We start from the raw sequence: 18,006 nt of genomic DNA, 5'->3' as shown, positions 1-18,006 counted from the left end.
TGAGGTCTTTTTGTTTGATATATAAACACAGTATGTTTGAAATATATGATTCGCATAGTGGAAGCTGGTATTGGTGTTCTGGACTCAAGTGGACGGGCTAGGCGGACATAGGACCAATAAGGACGCTAGGCTGCTCATACCGGTCGAACGTCATTGGTTTGGCACAGTGCTAAGATTGTATAAGTCGTATTTTGATCGGTGGATAAATCACATAATAAAAGGCCGGACATAAAGTCTTAACAATTACCACAAGACCATTTCAGTTAAATAGGATCATTGTTTTGAAATCTAATTAACAGATAGAATTCGTTAGAAATGACTAATTTCTTTTCCGGCTAAAGATTGAGTAATATGTTCTGTTTAGCATAATCTAGTCAAGAAAAGACTAAACTATAATACCAAACCAATTATTGACACTTGTATCTAATGCAATTGCTTTCAGCGATTTGAGATAGAAGATTGATTGAAGTGGAGAACATTTCCAAAATTAATCACAGTTATAATATTTTGCTTTAATTTACCTAAGTGGTGTGTAAAGTGTTTTAAAAATTGGACAACTGAAGGTAACTATAGTGACAATTGTGGTTTTTGATTGTGTCAGAAAAAACTTTAGATTACGAATGTATGTGACCTAATTACTGAAACAAAAGAAATTAACATGATAAGTTTATATAAAAGCTGAAGTGAATAACCAAGAAGCCGTTTCGCTAAATTTCTAGTGATCAAGATAGGTAAAAACTTTGAACAATGAATAGTTATTTAAACATGGTTTCAAACTTACTGGTCGATAACATCTTCACTTTAGTTTGGTTGAGAAATCAAAGAGCGAGAAAAATTCATTCAAAATAGTCATTAGTTTATATCGATTGAAATGGCCTGATAATACCACCAAGTTGCCAAATCACTCTCTTGTTTTACATACCATACATATTAGTATGGGGTTGCAGAGATTGTTAACATGTGCTCACTAATGAGCGGATTCTCGGAGTTGCAGTGAGAAGCCATGATCAGTAGAGTTGGTCCGTGTCAAGTAGAGACAGGTGTCTACCTCAGACAATGGAACATAGTCCCGCAATTTCGTGGATTGATTGAAGTTAGATATTAACACCATCGATTGCGAAGTGCTGAGGAGTCCCATCTTGGGACGAAACGGCCGTTTAGTGTTTCCGGGTTTTCAATTGTGGTCTAACGTCCATCGATCTCAATCAGAAATCTTGTATAGTTGTTACTTTCTATTTTATGGTGTGATCAGGTCTGGTTTGCCTGTATATAAACTGCGTGTCAGAAATACGTGATTTATATAGTTGAAGTTAAGATTGTGTACTGGACTCAAACGGGCATGACAAGGCAATAAGTACCAATATGGACTCAGAATCAACTCTAGGCTACTCGTGTTGGTTAACGCGTCATTATGTTTGGCGCAGGGTCAAGGTTATATAAGTTAGTGTTCTGATTGGCAACCCTGTTACGTGATAATCGACGGGCTATAAGAACATAACATTCATGCTATCTATTGAATTCATGACATCCGGATAACCTATGTTAGTTTTATCATGAATAACTAAGCTTATTTTATTTGATAAATGATGACGCTTCAGCCAGATACAAGCACAATACACTTGAAGTTAAATAAAACTAAGTAATAAAGCAGGCAAAAAAGAATGTGAACTAAACAAACTAAAAATGTGGATCTATGCAATTTAGATGTCATTCGAAAGAAATGCAAATCAGGAAGTAAATGAATAATGAGACAAATTCATACCATTTCTTCATCGTTTATGGATTGACGAGTGATCAGATTTGCACTAGCTGTACCCATGTTTCGTTTTTGTACAGCCATAGTCTGACAAGCATAGAAATGTCAAAAAAATAATAAAAAATAAACAAATCAACTAACGAATAATAACAATAGATAAATTAAACTTAAGTTAAGAGGAAATAGATGACTGATGCAAAAATATACAGAATTGATACTTTCTTGAATTAACCATATATATGCCATGAATATATAGATATAAATCACACGCAGAGTTATTTAATGATACGTTCAATGTATTCTTTAATTAAGCACATTCATTTAACTGATAGAAAGAAATAAGTCATTCACTAGCATACCACTAATAACAAAAGCAAACCCTGTAACATTCAAGCTGTTAATGAGCATCAAAATATGTACAGGAAGGAGAACATGAGATAAATGAGCATGCAATATAGATGGTTGAAACAAACCCAGTAGTGGCATACACATAAACATAGACACCGACACAAACACCCGTATTGTTTGTCATATGATGATGGTATGATTGCACAAACGTGTCAATCATAGAATTTCTTGAGCGATTTAAAAAACTGACAAAACTCGAGAATATATATACTGACATTGAGTTTCCAACCAATTTAAGCAGATTTCAGATAAATGTTAAAACGTGTATCTATAAGTGTATCGGGTAGTATTATCTGCCTAACCAAAAAATGAATGAAGTTGTAGCTAAATACACAAATTTTTCGTCGACACCTAAGTTGTATTAGTCCTTATAATTACTTTGTTTTACTCTAATATGTCAGTGCAAGAATGAAGCTATGTGAATATCTCCATTAATATCCTATTCTACATGCAAATATTTTCGTAAATTACCATATTTTTAATTACTTGAATTAACTTATGACATCTTTCATTACTCAATACCATGAGTGTTGTTCCAATGATAAGGGATTCTCAACAGTAACTGGATGAATATTACAACAAACTTCTATTTAAAATGTATTCAAAATGTAATTATTCAAGAATAAATTCTATAAAAAGTTTTTATCAGTAAGTTTTGGTCACTCATTTTCAACCACGAAAGTTCTGTACTAGTTCAGATGCTACAACTATTGTTTCCATGAATTATACATATATAAATATGTTCTAGTCTTTCGTCTATGATTATATTTAAAGGATAGATAAAGAGAAAACTATGGTAATAACTTCAGTGATTTCATTTCAGTTTTCCATTATTTAGTATGGTAATAATGCGTACATTTTTTAAATAGCACATGAGTGCATACAGCCTAACATTCATTACTATTTAGTTAAAAAAAAAGTTTAAAAAAAACAGGAAGATTGATTGTAATATTTGGACAGTTTGAAAACAACTGGCCAAAATATTTGAGCAGACTACTCTAAATTTAGAAATACTTAAAACTATCTACTTGATTTTACACTCAACTCAGTGTATTGAGATGAAATAGATTGAAGAAAATCAGAGTTTACTTTGGTTAAATAGAATTATTAACTAAGCAGAAAATAATTTATAAGTTCTTGGGCTTATAAAGTTGATCTATATTAGTTATAATTTTAAAATTTACTACACTGAAGTTCTTCTTTACCATTTTTTATAGTGAGATTTTATTCTTTCATATTGTAATGTTAGAGGTGTTATTAGTTCTTACAACAACAACATTCTTGCAATAAAAAAATATTCGGAACTAGAAACAACATTCAGGTAAGATAAAAGTTAGACTTTTCAACGATAACGTTAAAACAGTAAGATGATACGGATCTAAAACTTGAAGTACTTCCACTCTTATCATTAAAACAGTTCAAACCCATAGGTCAAGGCCTATCAGTAATAACCTACTCTGATAGAGAATAAATCAGCTTCTACTTGAGGGAGAGAATTAACAAAAGTTGTTTCAGGTGGATAGGATATACTCTAAAGAAACAAGATAAACTCTAACTTAGAATTGTTAAGGTTAAATGAGAAGTGGAAGAGCGAGAAACACATGGGATCGGGAATCAGAGGTTGAAATAAAGATAATTGCAACCGTCAAGGAGAGACTAAGATAAGGTTACTTGAAGATCCCCGATCAAATGTCTGCGCCTCATGAGCGCTGGTAGGCTTAAGTACGTTAGTTGATTAATCTTATCATGAGTCCCTTGTAGTATCATTCATCACTATTTTCGTTTTATTGTACGTAATCGTGAAATATGAAGACCATAAACATCAGTTTAGTGGTGGACACAGTGTCTTCAATTACTAATTTGTTTATTTGAAGATGATTTAAAAGAAAATATAATCTATTAGCTATATATTATGGGGTACATTTTGTCAGGAACACTTGAAAGGGTTTAAAAATATAGTTCAGTAAAACGTAGCGCTTTATTGTGCTATATTTAATAACCCAGTTAAAATAGAATAATGTATATAGCGGAGCTTGTATTTTATTGCTAAACATTGTAATGTAACAACAATGTCACTGGTAGCTTTTTGATGGCTCCATTTATGTTACATAAAGCTTACTCAAAGAATAAGCATATATATATATATATATATATATATATATATATATATTGTGTGGAGTAAATCATTCTGAAGGTGGAGCATAATAACTATTATATAATAATTGAATTATAAAATTAACTATCAAACTAGGAAAAGTAATCGACAAATGATTTCCAGCATTTAGTCTAAAACATTAATAAATGGTAAAGATATAAGATAAACATGCGTTTATATGCTACATTTAAATGAAGCGGAAAATCAGAAGGGGAAATGACAACAGTAATCGCTAATTCTGAATTGTACAGTAAATAAACATTTTATACAAATAATATGATATTAAAATAAAACTGTAAAGCACTGTCAAACGCTAAACATTAGTCATAACGACAAGCATGTATATATATATATATATATCATGGTTTTTATTTTTTAAAAAATATTACAGTAGCGAAAACCGAATTTGTTTAAATGTTTTGCATGCTGATGATAAAGTATTCTTCTTGAAATATAAACTAATCTGAATTTTTATAGTTGGAGATTTCAAAAATCATACTGCTGAGTGAATATAAAGAAGATTCTAAGTCGATTATGAGTAGTTGTATTCCAAGTACAAGGTTATTTATTCATTAATTCGTAACTCATTAGTTCGACTAGAAGCAAAAAGATTATCCAGCAAAGAAAATTATTCTTTACCGACCATATATACCGTTGTATTTCATTTAACACATGTGTTATTTAATTTGTTGTATCATATGTAAGGTCAGGGAAAATGGTCCTTAAGTGACGATATTACCAAGGCAAAACAAGTTAAACGACCATATCTTTTTAGATACATTAATTCAATTTAAATCTTTATATTGTAATGGCTTTAGCAAAGAGTAATAAACTTTAAGTTCTTTGTTTATTATTTTGAAGGGAACTTCAACATCACGCTCAATGTCGATCAGGTGACGAGTAATTGTAACGTTGAAAACTTTCAATCCGTTGAGTTATAACGTTTATGAAATTTGTTTAAAAGGTGAGCATTTACATATTCGAAAATATTCTATAAATGATGTATAATTAGTATCATTACTGAGGAGACTCAAGTTTTATACAAAGTAACTTATTGTTTAACTGTAAATGTTTTGATTAAATTACTTGATTGTTAAAAATGTTCTACGGAAGTCCAATAAATTCAGTATAAAATTAAATCATATCAGCTATGTAATATAATTTAATCTATATCGTGATTAGTTAATAATGAATTCAGATCAGGGAAAGGAGTTAGCCAAAGAAATATTATAAATAAAAGAACTATTAATGGTGTTGTTTTTATATTGGATTATGATTTATTGATATCAAGATTACATTTTCAAGAGTTAGCTTACATCATTTCTGTATTACCATTATGAATTATATTCATGAGAAGTAATCTTAAATTAACACTCTGAAGTATGAGTACAAAGATGAAAGGTAATTAGAGAGAAGATTGAAAAATAAAAGTAAACAACACTATACACATGTAATAGTATGATAGTTTGAAGAAAGAATTAAACAATTGCGTAATCGTACAGATATATAGCATGAAGTGAAAAAATTATAATTTCATGCATACAAACATAGCATTCACTATTTTCTACTCAGTTATATAGATGGATAACATACATTCATTATTATTACTTTTAGTAGTAGTAGTAGTAACACGGGAATTCACACTTACCTGAATGACCTACACGAATGACATAAACAAATAATCAATGATTACTACTGTTATTAATTAGTATTAAGGAAAAAAGCATTACATTAGATAATGAACACCTACGTTCGATGTGACACAGTTAACCACCGAAGACAACGGAATGTTCTGGATTGATTGAAGTTAAACATTAATTCCGTTGAATGTCAACTCAGTGGTCTAGATGTTCATCTTTCGCTAGCGAAAACGTATTTATCATTCCATTATGCATGATAAAGTTTAAAGATTTGTGCGTACACTAAGTTTTGTACGACGATGTTTAGAAATGACAATTAAAATAAATAATTTGTTCACATAATCAACGGATGCTATTTATTCTTGATAGGAAAATCTTCACAAAAGATTTAACATTATCATCTAATATATTAGACAAAACTTGATAACAGAGTGAGAAATCGAAATTCGCTTGATATTGTTTACTTGTATCTTCCCGTTTTTATTTAGGACTGCAATTGGCTTATATGCATCCTGTGCAGACTGCCTCGATATTCCCTTAATTTACAAGCAGTTCACACAGAATTCACATAAGCCAATAAGAGACTGACCAATCACGGTCCTAAATAACAATGGGAAGATACAAGTAAACAACACCAAGTGAATTTCAAAATTCACCCCACTGCACAAGCAGGCGGCTATCAGCACTCAGTAGCTAGGTAGATAACGCGATGGCGTTTAAAGCGAATAGTACTGGGTTCGAGTCCAAGAGTGAAGGTCAACTCTGAGATACATCCAGCTGAGGAGTCCCAAATAGGACGAAACAATTATTATCTGCCATAAATTCCAAGGCTGTGTAAAGTATAACTTGATATTGACTGATCACCGAATAGTAATCAGTTGGAACACTGACACTTAACATCACATCCACTATATTTTGGTGTAGGATGATTAGAAGGAATGAACATAAAATATTGTAATTAGCTAGGACTGATCCACCCACAAGTACTCCTTGATAACAAGCTCGAACAAGCACAAAAATAAGGTCCAGGGCTTTCTAAGGAGTGCTTCCAACCAAGATAAAATAAATAATCTTATCAATAGACACTGCTACAGTTTAGCACTGTGGATGTTTTAATTTTCCCAAATCTTTATGTATGGGAAATTTCTCCAATCCTCTCTGGTGTTATGTTTTAGTTATACTACTAATAATAGTAATAAAAAGGAAGAATATATTTCTTATTGATATAGCTTTATATTTCGGTATGTTATGCAAATTTCAAAGAATATACACATATACACTTACCAAATCGCTAACCAATGATTTCGGTTTCTTTTTTAAACGAATATCTGGCATACTGTCAATATTTGTATAGAATGAAGAATGTAGATCATCAGAATTTGGTCTAGAGAAAAAAGATGAAATAGAACAAATGAAAACAAGTAATATATAAATCATAAATATGAAAAAATGATGTGAATAACTGAATTCTTGGTGAAATATTTAGAATGTATCTGAAGAAAAAGAATGATAATGTATGTGGACGTTTCAGCAAAGAAATTTTTCTTTACGATGATAACATTTTTGAAAACCGTAGTCATATCCATTGATAATAGTAAAGTAATTGTGCTTATTAGCACCTTAGAAATACAACTCTAATGTCAATCCGAAATAAATGAAAGCGTCAGCAATGCAACCAGTTATTTTAGAGCGAATAGACTAGTATTCATTTTAGTGCATGGTGGAAACTTGAAAGATTTTACAAACTAAAGTTTCATTTCCTTACGGTTAGAGAATCGTTCAACAACCATTACTTAAAAATTTAATGTTTTATTTCGATTACTGATTTCAAATCCAATGTATTTCATTTCTCAATTACAGAAATTTGATGAGAAGACATTAGTGAAATTAGTAATTTTTGACAAGTTGTTAATTTAATTGGACAAACTAAAATTATCAGTGATTTTTAATGAAAAATTGATTAGCGGTTAGGATTCCTGGCTTTCACCTAGGCGGCCCGAGTTTGACTCCCGGCGCGGGAGAGTTTTTTCGGCGACCATACCACATCGAAAGCACCGTTTCTCATAAGTAAGTGTAACTGAATAATTCCACAGTATTTGGGCACCGAGTTAATGTGAGATATTAAAGAGGAAGAATGTATTTAAAATCTCAGCGAATGAATTTTGAAGTAAATCCAACGTTTCCTTGAAAAAGCTTGAACCAGATTGCCAGGCGAAACGTTAGATTTACTTGAAAATTCATTTGCTGAGATTTCATAAATACATTCTTCCTTATTAATGTTACTTGTAATTGTTGCATAAGGAATTCAAAACAAACGTTTATGAATCTAATGGCTGGTATCATGTTTCGTAATATATTGGTCATGAAATGGAAACATTATTTTTTTTAAAAACAACAGACAATTATCATAACAATAAAAGTACAACTTCTACACCAAATTGATTCATACATAAAAAAATCATCTATACCATTAAAAAAAGAATAGCAACAGAAGAACTTACGAGATAACAGAAAACAAACCTCCCTCCTACAATTCAAATTCACAAGAAGAAAGTCAACAACAATGGTAATGATTTTTAATGTATGGACATAATGTACAAATGATTATTTACGTAAACATATTAAATATGTGTTAAAATAGTAATGGACTTTAAGTGTTACCGAAGGTCATAGTAAAATAGTAAAGCTTCAGAAGTACTAAAGATATGGGAGGATGGGTTGATTGTAGGTCATATATATATATATATATATATATATATATATATATATATAATTATTCAGTCAGGGGGAAATGAATAACTTTTTTAGCCTAGTTGAGGACTTATCGCCCTGTAGGTCTTACACCAACTATGGTGTACATTCAAAGAGTTGATTTGGAAGTCTTAAACTGAATCGAAGCATCCGCCCAGAATATTCATATATATAACTTTAAAAATAGTCTATCTTCTGTAACACCACACTAGTAACTTTGTCAGATCGTAAACTTCTTAAACTTTGCTATCATCAATGTTTATGTTCCCGTATTCACTGACTTTTAAATATTCGGGAAAGATATTACAAGTTATGAATTTGACCATAATAACGGTAAATATTTTCTTATGGCATTTCGGTAATTGTCAGTTGAATAAAGATTCACAGAGTATCGAAAATGATCCATATTTTATAAATTATTCTTGTTATTAATACTTAATTCAAGCTATAGGAGTTTCGTTAGGCTCAGAGCCTTATTAGGTCTAGTAATCAAGTTTTAGTCTAAACAACAACTTACTGTACGTAAACCACTACACACTCGCTCAAAGGCATCGTACCATCTTTGACGTGGAGTCTTTTCTACAGGTTCCATGATCTCATCATGTTCGATTCCCTCCTTTTTGATAGTCTCATCCTGGTGAACTGGAGATTGAGAATAATGATGAGTATAGTCATGATCATATTCTGCAAATTGTTTTGCATCAGACCATTCCTCTTCATTATCATCCATTTCTTGAATATCTAATGTTTGTAAATTTGGAGTAAATCGATGCCAGTCACTTGACGTTCGACGTGCTCCTTCAAAAGATATTCGACGTTTTGATAAAAGTTTTACTCTATCAAAATCATTGTCAGCATCAGTCAACGATAACTGTAATGACTGAAGAATTTTGCCATCTGAACTTCGTCGAGATTTACGATAAATACTGTGTAAGAGAAAGTAAAATTTAAACATGAATGTCGCTCAGAAAAATTATGCAATACATCTTGAAAAATCTGTTGCATTATAACGCTCATCATAAAATTACAGAGACATTTAAGCATACATAAATACTAAGGAAATGAAATATTCCATATTCAAATATATTCACAAAACAAATGAAGAATAAAATTCTTGGGATTTGAAGACAAATGAATACATTTTGTTCCCAGTAGTCATTTTTAAGCAATACCATTCCATGGCTCTAAGCTCTCATAAGTAAAATCTTTGCCACCCGAGAAAACTGACATAGATTTTAATACAAAGCTTAGATCAAGTATTTAAGGCCTATTAAACTCTTGCGACCTAGTCATAAACATTATGAGTCAGGCTGAGCATGACCATAATGAAATAATTGTAAGAAAATGAGAGTTTGGAACCAACTTTCGTTATATAAAAAAATTATATTATTCAAAATCTGTCCGATGTTAAAATCACTTCCCAGAACACCGGGTTTTCAATCAAAAAAGCAAAAGAGAATAGAATAATTATCATTTCTTTAGAAAAGAAACAACAACTCATCAGTGTACTTTAATTCTACCTAGCAGAAAGAATTTTGTACGAGAATCTACAGGTTAGTTATGCGGGGAAGAATTATAGTGTAGCCATTAAAGTAATAGATACATAAGTTTGTGTTAGAATACTTACCTAATTACTTAAGCTTAAGTTAAGCGTAAAGTGATGTTCATTCAGCTGCGTTCAAGATATCCACTATATTCCGTGCTTTCCCTGAGATGTAAAGGCTAACATGACACTGTTTGCAGCCAGCATAAAGAGAGAAGGCAATAATAGGAAGCTCTGTCTGACACCAGTCTTTACTTTGAATGCATGTTTAAGCAGCCTTACATGCACAACCATGCAAAGCAGTCCCCCACATGACTGAAGATTGTAATTACTCTTCAACGTCTAAGGAAATTCTTCAGTGTTTTTATATCCAAGTTGGTGATTTCTTATACATAATCAAAGAAATTGATATGTAGTAATGAATTCCATTCAATTGATTGCTCATCAAGGATTTGCAGGGTCATTGTTTGGTTGGTACGCAATCGGTCCTTACGAAAACTAACTTGTTTACTAAGTCGTTTACTAGTTTTAGAAACACTGTTAAAAACGTGCTTCGTACCGACTATAATGCTATCCCTCTATGGTTCTCACACTTACCAATATCTTCTCCTTTCTGTATCACTTTTTCTAATCTGTTGATACCTTATCGTTTAAAACTTTCTAAAGACGATGTGGAACATCTTTATATCCACTTCTTTGTCTGACTTCACCGCCTCACTCGGCATGTTGCCTGATTTGATCGCTTTATAATTATTGGTTTGTTTGACGAGATTGCTGACTTCTTCTATTGTTGATACAATAACGTCTTTAGGGAAGTCTGTGAGTTCTGCTTCTATGTCCAGTGGTTACAGTGGTGTTTGTCCACTCAAGAACTCTTCAAGGTCATCTATGTAGCTGTTCCGCTGCTTTTGCATCTAAGTGATTGATTTGCCTTCTTTTTTCTCGACTATTCGCTCTAGTTTGTTATATTTCCCTGGTAGCCTCTTGGAAGCATCATATAATTCTTTTATATTTTCCACGCTTGCAGATTGTTCGGCTATTGTTGACTGTTTTTGTCTTGTATTTCTGTTCCTATATCGTACCCAGATTGTTTACAGTGACCCATTATTTGTGCTGGTGCTTCTTGAAGACTAGCGCTTTCTTGAAAACGAAAGTTATTGCTTCCTCAATCCCTTACCAGTTGTTCTTCATGGTAGCTTACTCTTCCAGAAGATCATGTAAGACTTGGGACTTGTTGATAATGGCTATCTTGAACTCGCTGAACTTGCTAATTTCTCGAAGGAGGACTGTATTAAACTTTTGTAATGGTGCTTGTTCATTATATTGAAATACTTCATCCTAAATCAGTCATCATGAATTCAGGATACTAGCTAGGATGCCAAGGGAGAGAGCTAAGTAAAATAAACGAATGCACTGCAGATGTGATTCTCAAAATTGATTAAGACAATGATATGTGTAACTTACACATGTCATATATAAGTAGTTATCTGGAAGTTTTATGTACTAAAGGATCACAAAAACACATTCATACACTACAATATATTCATTAATCCCTTTAACAAATCATGAAATAATGGCAAAAAATGAAAACAATAACAAACCACTTACTTATTTTCAGCATTTGGTTCATATTGGGAATCTTGATTTATATGTTCCTGAATTGATCTATTATTTTCATCGTTATATTCTTGCTCAATGGCTTCAAGATTTTCAAACTCTGAAGCTTTATGTGCTAGATGTTTAAGAACAAAAAATAAAGTTTTTTTTGTATTCATAAACAGCTTGCATCCATAAAATAAACATGTTAGGACCCGAGTTATACCGAGTAGATTAATTATTGCTTGATATGATGGAAAGAAAAGTCAATTTTCGACTGAATTACTCATTATCAGTTTTATTCAATATTACATTCATTTTGATTCAACATGAGGATCATTCAGTGTAGTATTTGATTGTTATTCCAGTATATTTTCTTCTGTATAATATACGATATTCTTGCATTCACTTGACATGAACTATGCTCAGTAAGTGATTTGTTATAACTGAGTATGTAATCTAATCCTAATTATTAATCAAAATGGGTGTACAATCAACATATAAACCAGTGTATTTTAGACTATATTCGATTCGTCGTTGTCATAGTGTCTGGGGCTAATAAATCTTCACTTATACCAGTCTTGTGTTCTTACTTTCGTATCGTGGGAATTGCCGTGGTCTCTCGTTCCGAGTATAAGTGATCAGCGTTTTTGTTTTTCCGGCACAACAAAACCAATGATAACTATAAAATAAAAACCCTATTACTGTAAACAAGTCATTATTTGTTTTTAACAAATATTCTATCATCTAATGTATCGGTTTTATTATCATTATTATCATTATCATGAACAGATGTTCAGTAACAGTTGAAAATAAAAACTATTTAGTCATTTGATAATAATACTAATGAGATCAGCATCAAAATATTTACCATGTTTTATACATGACTCGAGCTATTATTGTTTAAGGCTATAGCCAACAGGACTACTACTAATGTGTTATGAGAAATTTCAATACATATTTAGAAATTTAAAAAAACCGATAGGTCCTGGGTTCGAACCCCGCGAGGCGGGGTCGTTAATGCGCATTGCCGAGGAGTCCCACAATAGGACGAAACGGCCGTCCAGTGCTTCCAGGTTTTCCATGGTGATCTAGCTTCAATTAACTCATGATCTCAACTGCTGAAAAAGAAAACTATTGAAAATCTTATGATCAAAGATTCAATTAGTTACTTCTCCTCATATAAAATATACAAAAAAAATCTAAGACTCATATAGAATAATGTAGTAATGTTAGGTTGTAGTAAAGGAGGGGAATTTAAAGAGAGAATAAATTGTATGAAATGTCAAATTTTATCAAATATTATATGTTTGTTTTTGACAGTTGAATGAAACATAAGAATGATTGAAAATAAATAGTCTATTGGATTAGATAAACAATTGTAACTATGAATAGGAAATACATAAACACAATACAGTTATCATTATTAAACGAACTCTGTTTCTATTATTAAACAAAATTAATGTTATACTAGGGGTCAAGTAACACGATAGACTATTTCTAAAAATTAATTAAATGAAGAAATTAAAAAAACGGGATAAGCTGGGGCATGTTCAATTATACTAAATTTGGTTTTAATTTACATAATTTAGACATAGATTTATATTCTATCAACAGATGAATCATTTTCTTTAGTAATGTTGATTATTTAAATAAATCTGTTTCTTTTTATCTAATCCCTTTCAACCTACTTTTTCTTCAATTAGTATATAATGTATATTCAGATAAATTGTTATTAGGAAACAGGAAAACTTAAACAGAACTCAAACCGTACGTTTTGTATTGAATGATTCCATTTAACAAATTACAATATCTCTTAAACTAACGATCTAAACAACAATACACAATTGTTTGTTCAATCCAACTTTGTGTTTTGTTTAAAAGTTTTGTAAGAGTGAGAGATTCCAAGCAATTTAAGAGTGAGAGAAATGACACTAGTGATACCGGATAATGATCGGACCATGTCGTGATCTAAGTTTTAATTACTGACCGATTGATCTAAAGTTATCGACTTCACTGTGATACTGGAAAATTCTAGGTTCAATTTCTTACTGAAATCGTGAGTGCACATTGAAGGGATGAATCAAGTTAGAGTGATATATTTGCTAGTGTTCAATGACTTTCAAAGTTTCTCTATGTTTTTTATCAATAAATGATCAAAATTATCTCTTGCTTTAATATTCTTCAAAAGTTGAATATATGTTACTACCAAATAGGTTTCTCTTCATCCATTATTGCTTAGTTCCTTTTTTTATTTTAAAGAAATATAATTTCGCATATTTTTATTTATATCTTGTCATATTCCTATCTATTTAAATCTAGCTATTTGTTTCACGATTTTTCCCAAATGACAATGTCTAGCTTAGTGTTACATTAACGAATGTTGCTTAGATGAAGCTAAAATGTACAAAGCATAACATTTAACTACTACTTTATCAAATCCCGACCGTTGTTGCTACCTTGATGTGGTGGTCTGGCTTGCCTATCGTGATGAAGCAACCGAGCTATACTGGCTGGAACAACCGTTCCTCAAGGTCCTACCATGTCAGACAGGTCGGTTGAAGAGCGGTAAGACTAAAAGCAACAAACCCAAGGTCCGAAGGCAAATTAGTAATAAATGTTTCAAATAACAGAGGAAGCTTATCACAGAACGTAATGAAATAGTGCTGAGGTGCAAGATTTGAAGGAAGGTAGCAAATAAATACATTTGAAATACCGTAATAGATTGTGAGTGATGATACCTAAGACCTTCAACAATCGATTTCGTTTATCATGAATAGCTTAACCAAGTAGTCTACATTTCTATACATAAATAATATTAGATTCTGCATTTTTTTAAGAGCTTACTTTTACTAAGTCTTCTATTTTCTTTCCTCAACTGTTTTTCTATTTCATCATCATCGTCCTGATATTCTATATCGTTTAAATCATCAAAGTAACCCGGTTGACCTGATCTATTGAATATAGGTGAATAAATTCCCGTTGCTGCAACCATCATCATTTTATCACGTTTTCTCAAAGCACGTAAGGTATCTGGATCAGATAAATCCGATGAATTGATTCCATCTAGATCATAATTATTTACATTGTCATTGTAATTGTAATGACTTTCATCAAACTGGTGTTTGTTACCAAAACCAGACGGTTGTTCCAATATATGTTGTTCCTGATTATCATCATACAATTCATTTTCATTATCAAGATCATATTCATTTATATTTGATCTATAATTATCATCATATTCAAAATCTTTTCGTTGATGATATGATTTATACGATGTTTGTTCATTACCATATTCTGCATCATCATATTCATCATCTGTAGTAACATCTTGAGTTTGTTCATGTAACCAATGACGCTGTTGTTGTACTGGTTGATCCTCTTGTTGATACTCATGAGAATTTGCATGAACTCCTTGCAAAGTGTGTCCTTTTTGCTCTCTTGGTTTTAATGGAGGACTGCCTGACTTAGGTTTTATCGTGGTATCATCAGGAAACCTAATGGATTCTGGAATATTGTTCATGGTGATGACTTTATTTTGACTACTTGATAGTTGAATTGATTCCTTTGGTTGTGATTGTTGTTGTTGCATTTGACTGGTAGTTTTTTGATTAACTTGATTAGCTTGAGCTACAAATTGTTCAGCAGCTTGATTAGCAGCCAATTTTGCAGCATCCGCAGCAGCATTAGCTTGTTTCAAGGCACCTGTGGCAACTGTTTGAGCTTTTGAAGCAGCAGATGTTAAAAAGTTAGAAAATAAACTTGATGCTGATGGTTTGTTTGTAGCTGATGCTTGGTTTGCTGAGTATGGTGATGGTTGTGGGTGTGGCCTACTTAGTGGTCCAGTAAAACCTGATTTTATGTTTGATAATAAAGATGGTATAGATGGGGTGGATGTACTGGAACTTTGAATTTTTGGAATAAATGAGTTTATATTTACAGAATAAGTAGGTTTAGGTACATCAGTTCCAAAGTTAAAATGAGAAGACATTGCAGAAGAAGTATTATAAGATGGTATCGTCGATGCAGAAGTTAAATCATTTGTTTTTAATGGTGTCATAGAAGATGCATTTCGTAAAGTCACAGATTCATATCCTGGTATAGGTCCTAATCCTGCTCTGATTCTCAATTCTTTAAGATGTTCTTCAGCACTAAAACTAGACTGACTTTCATTTTTCGATGGAATATCGTTTAAGTAACTTTCAACTATTTTAGGGGATGAAGGACAGGAAATATCATAATAGTAAGTTGATTTTGATACATTTACCGAAGAATCATTCAAATTCTGGTTATTATCTATAGCATAGGGCGATTCTAACGTTTTGTTCAATTCATAAACTTGAGATGATAAATAATTATTTGTTAAACTAGTTTTGTTTAATTCTTCATAATTGACATATATTCCAGTTTTTGTAGACGTAATAATTGATGTACTATTAGTGATAACTGTAGATGATGGTAATTTATCAGAAACGTCTTTAATTGGCAAAGGTTTATCATTCAACTCATTTACAGGAGTAGAGAAGTCATAATTTTTAAATTCAGAATTTATACTCTTAACATTAGATATATCCAAATCTGAACTAGAAAACTTGAATGATTTCGATGGATGTTGTGGTGGAACTAAAGCTGAAAACTCAGAACTCGATATAATAATCTTTGAAGTATCTTTATTATTATTCGAATCATTTGGAATAAATCTCATTGAACTAGAAATATTTTCATTCTTTTTATCAGTATTATTTATTGTTATTCTGGTTTTGTCATTAGATTGTCCTACTGTTTGTTTTACTTGTGAAAATGTTGGAAATAATGTGTTGTTTGAGAAAAATCGATCCTTCAAGAAAAACAAAAAAAGGAAAAATATACAAAAAGTAAACAGGAAATAAACAAAATGATAAATAACTTTATTGAAGAAAAAAATTTGTTTATTGATTATGTATATATATTATCAGAGAATAAGAGAGAAATACAACTCTTAAAAAAGATTCAGATAATAAGTTTAATTGTACCAGTGGTATAAGTAAAAATGATGCTATTTAACCATATAAGCAAAGATGGATAGTGGCTAGCAGTGGATAACGCGATGGCGTTTGAAGCGAACTTTACTGGGTTCGAGTCCCAGAGTACATCCAGAGGTACATCCAGCTGACGAGTCCCAAACAGGACGAAACGCGCGTCCTGGATTCCACTGCTAGTCACTATCCATCTTTGCTTATAATGCTTGTAAATTAAGGCAATATCGAGGCATACGCATAGTATGCACATATGCCAATAAGAGACTGATCAATTTCAGTCCTAAAACATCAATGGGAAGATTCAAGTAAAACAATACCAAGTGAATTATTGAACCATATTGTCTCAAATTGATTAAAATGATAATATAATAGTCTCTGAATAAAAATTATTTAAATGTGTAAAATACATCTTTTGTCTTAGTTAGTCATATGCAAAGTAAATATGGGGTACATATATATGCATCTACTCTAGTTGCTTAATTGAGCATTAGCTCACTGAGATGAAATTATGATGTAACAGCTTTGAATCGTCTAGTTTATGTGTATCCTGAATATTTTGTGATGTTCAAATTAATTTGGTTGGTCATGTATAGGAGGAAATATTTAAAATGTGAATAATATCTTGAAAGTCATCGGCGTCCAGATATTTTAACATCAAGGTTATAGTGTGGAAGATAATACAGAAAAAAAGTTATCAAAATAGAAAACAATGACATCCTTAAAGTAAGTTATTGGATATTAATTTTATTCACCTATTTCTTGCCTGGTAACTGAGGTTAGTAAAATAATGAACATCATTTTAGGATAGTGAATATTCTAAGTCGAAGTACATATCAAAGTTAACTGAGTATCTCATTATAAAAGAGTTCTTTACAGTCAATATGTTATCTCAAACACCTAGATCAAAAGTAACTCTAAAGTATAAACAAGTTGTTTAATTTGTCAGTAATTATACCTGTTGTCTACTATTCTGCACACAAACCAAATGATTTAAGCATGTAATACATTTATGAAAAGAGACAGACAGAAATGAAACAATTTCTTCCAAATTCCAAAAAATAATAACATTAATTATTACAAAAGCTAGAATCTATAATTAAATGCACTAAATTGTCGAAGTTTTAGTATCGCTGAACTAT

The 18,006-nt window shown here is 31.4% G+C and overlaps 1 protein-coding gene across 1 annotated transcript in view; it reads right to left on the bottom strand.

The window, feature by feature from the left end:
• UNC13C_3 (Protein unc-13 C) overlaps positions 1–18,006 on the bottom strand; it is a gene marked incomplete at its 3' end in the record, with an annotated part of 136,419 nt that overhangs the window by 71,056 nt on the left and 47,357 nt on the right. Inside the window, exons 15-21 of the mRNA XM_051218576.1 lie at positions 14,697–16,686; positions 11,862–11,985; positions 9,228–9,636; positions 8,461–8,486; positions 7,244–7,343; positions 5,968–5,976; positions 1,763–1,843 (exon numbers count right to left, since the gene is read on the bottom strand). Coding sequence (XP_051075072.1) covers positions 1,763–1,843; positions 5,968–5,976; positions 7,244–7,343; positions 8,461–8,486; positions 9,228–9,636; positions 11,862–11,985; positions 14,697–16,686 — 2,739 coding nt within the window. The remainder of the gene's footprint in view (positions 1–1,762; positions 1,844–5,967; positions 5,977–7,243; positions 7,344–8,460; positions 8,487–9,227; positions 9,637–11,861; positions 11,986–14,696; positions 16,687–18,006) is intronic.

Source organism: Schistosoma haematobium, chromosome 1 (assembly GCF_000699445.3).
Source record: "Schistosoma haematobium chromosome 1, whole genome shotgun sequence".
NCBI classification, from domain to species: domain Eukaryota; kingdom Metazoa; phylum Platyhelminthes; class Trematoda; order Strigeidida; family Schistosomatidae; genus Schistosoma; species Schistosoma haematobium.
The sequence above is the reverse complement of the archived record's forward strand: the minus strand, read 5'-3'. Positions and strand labels throughout refer to the sequence as shown.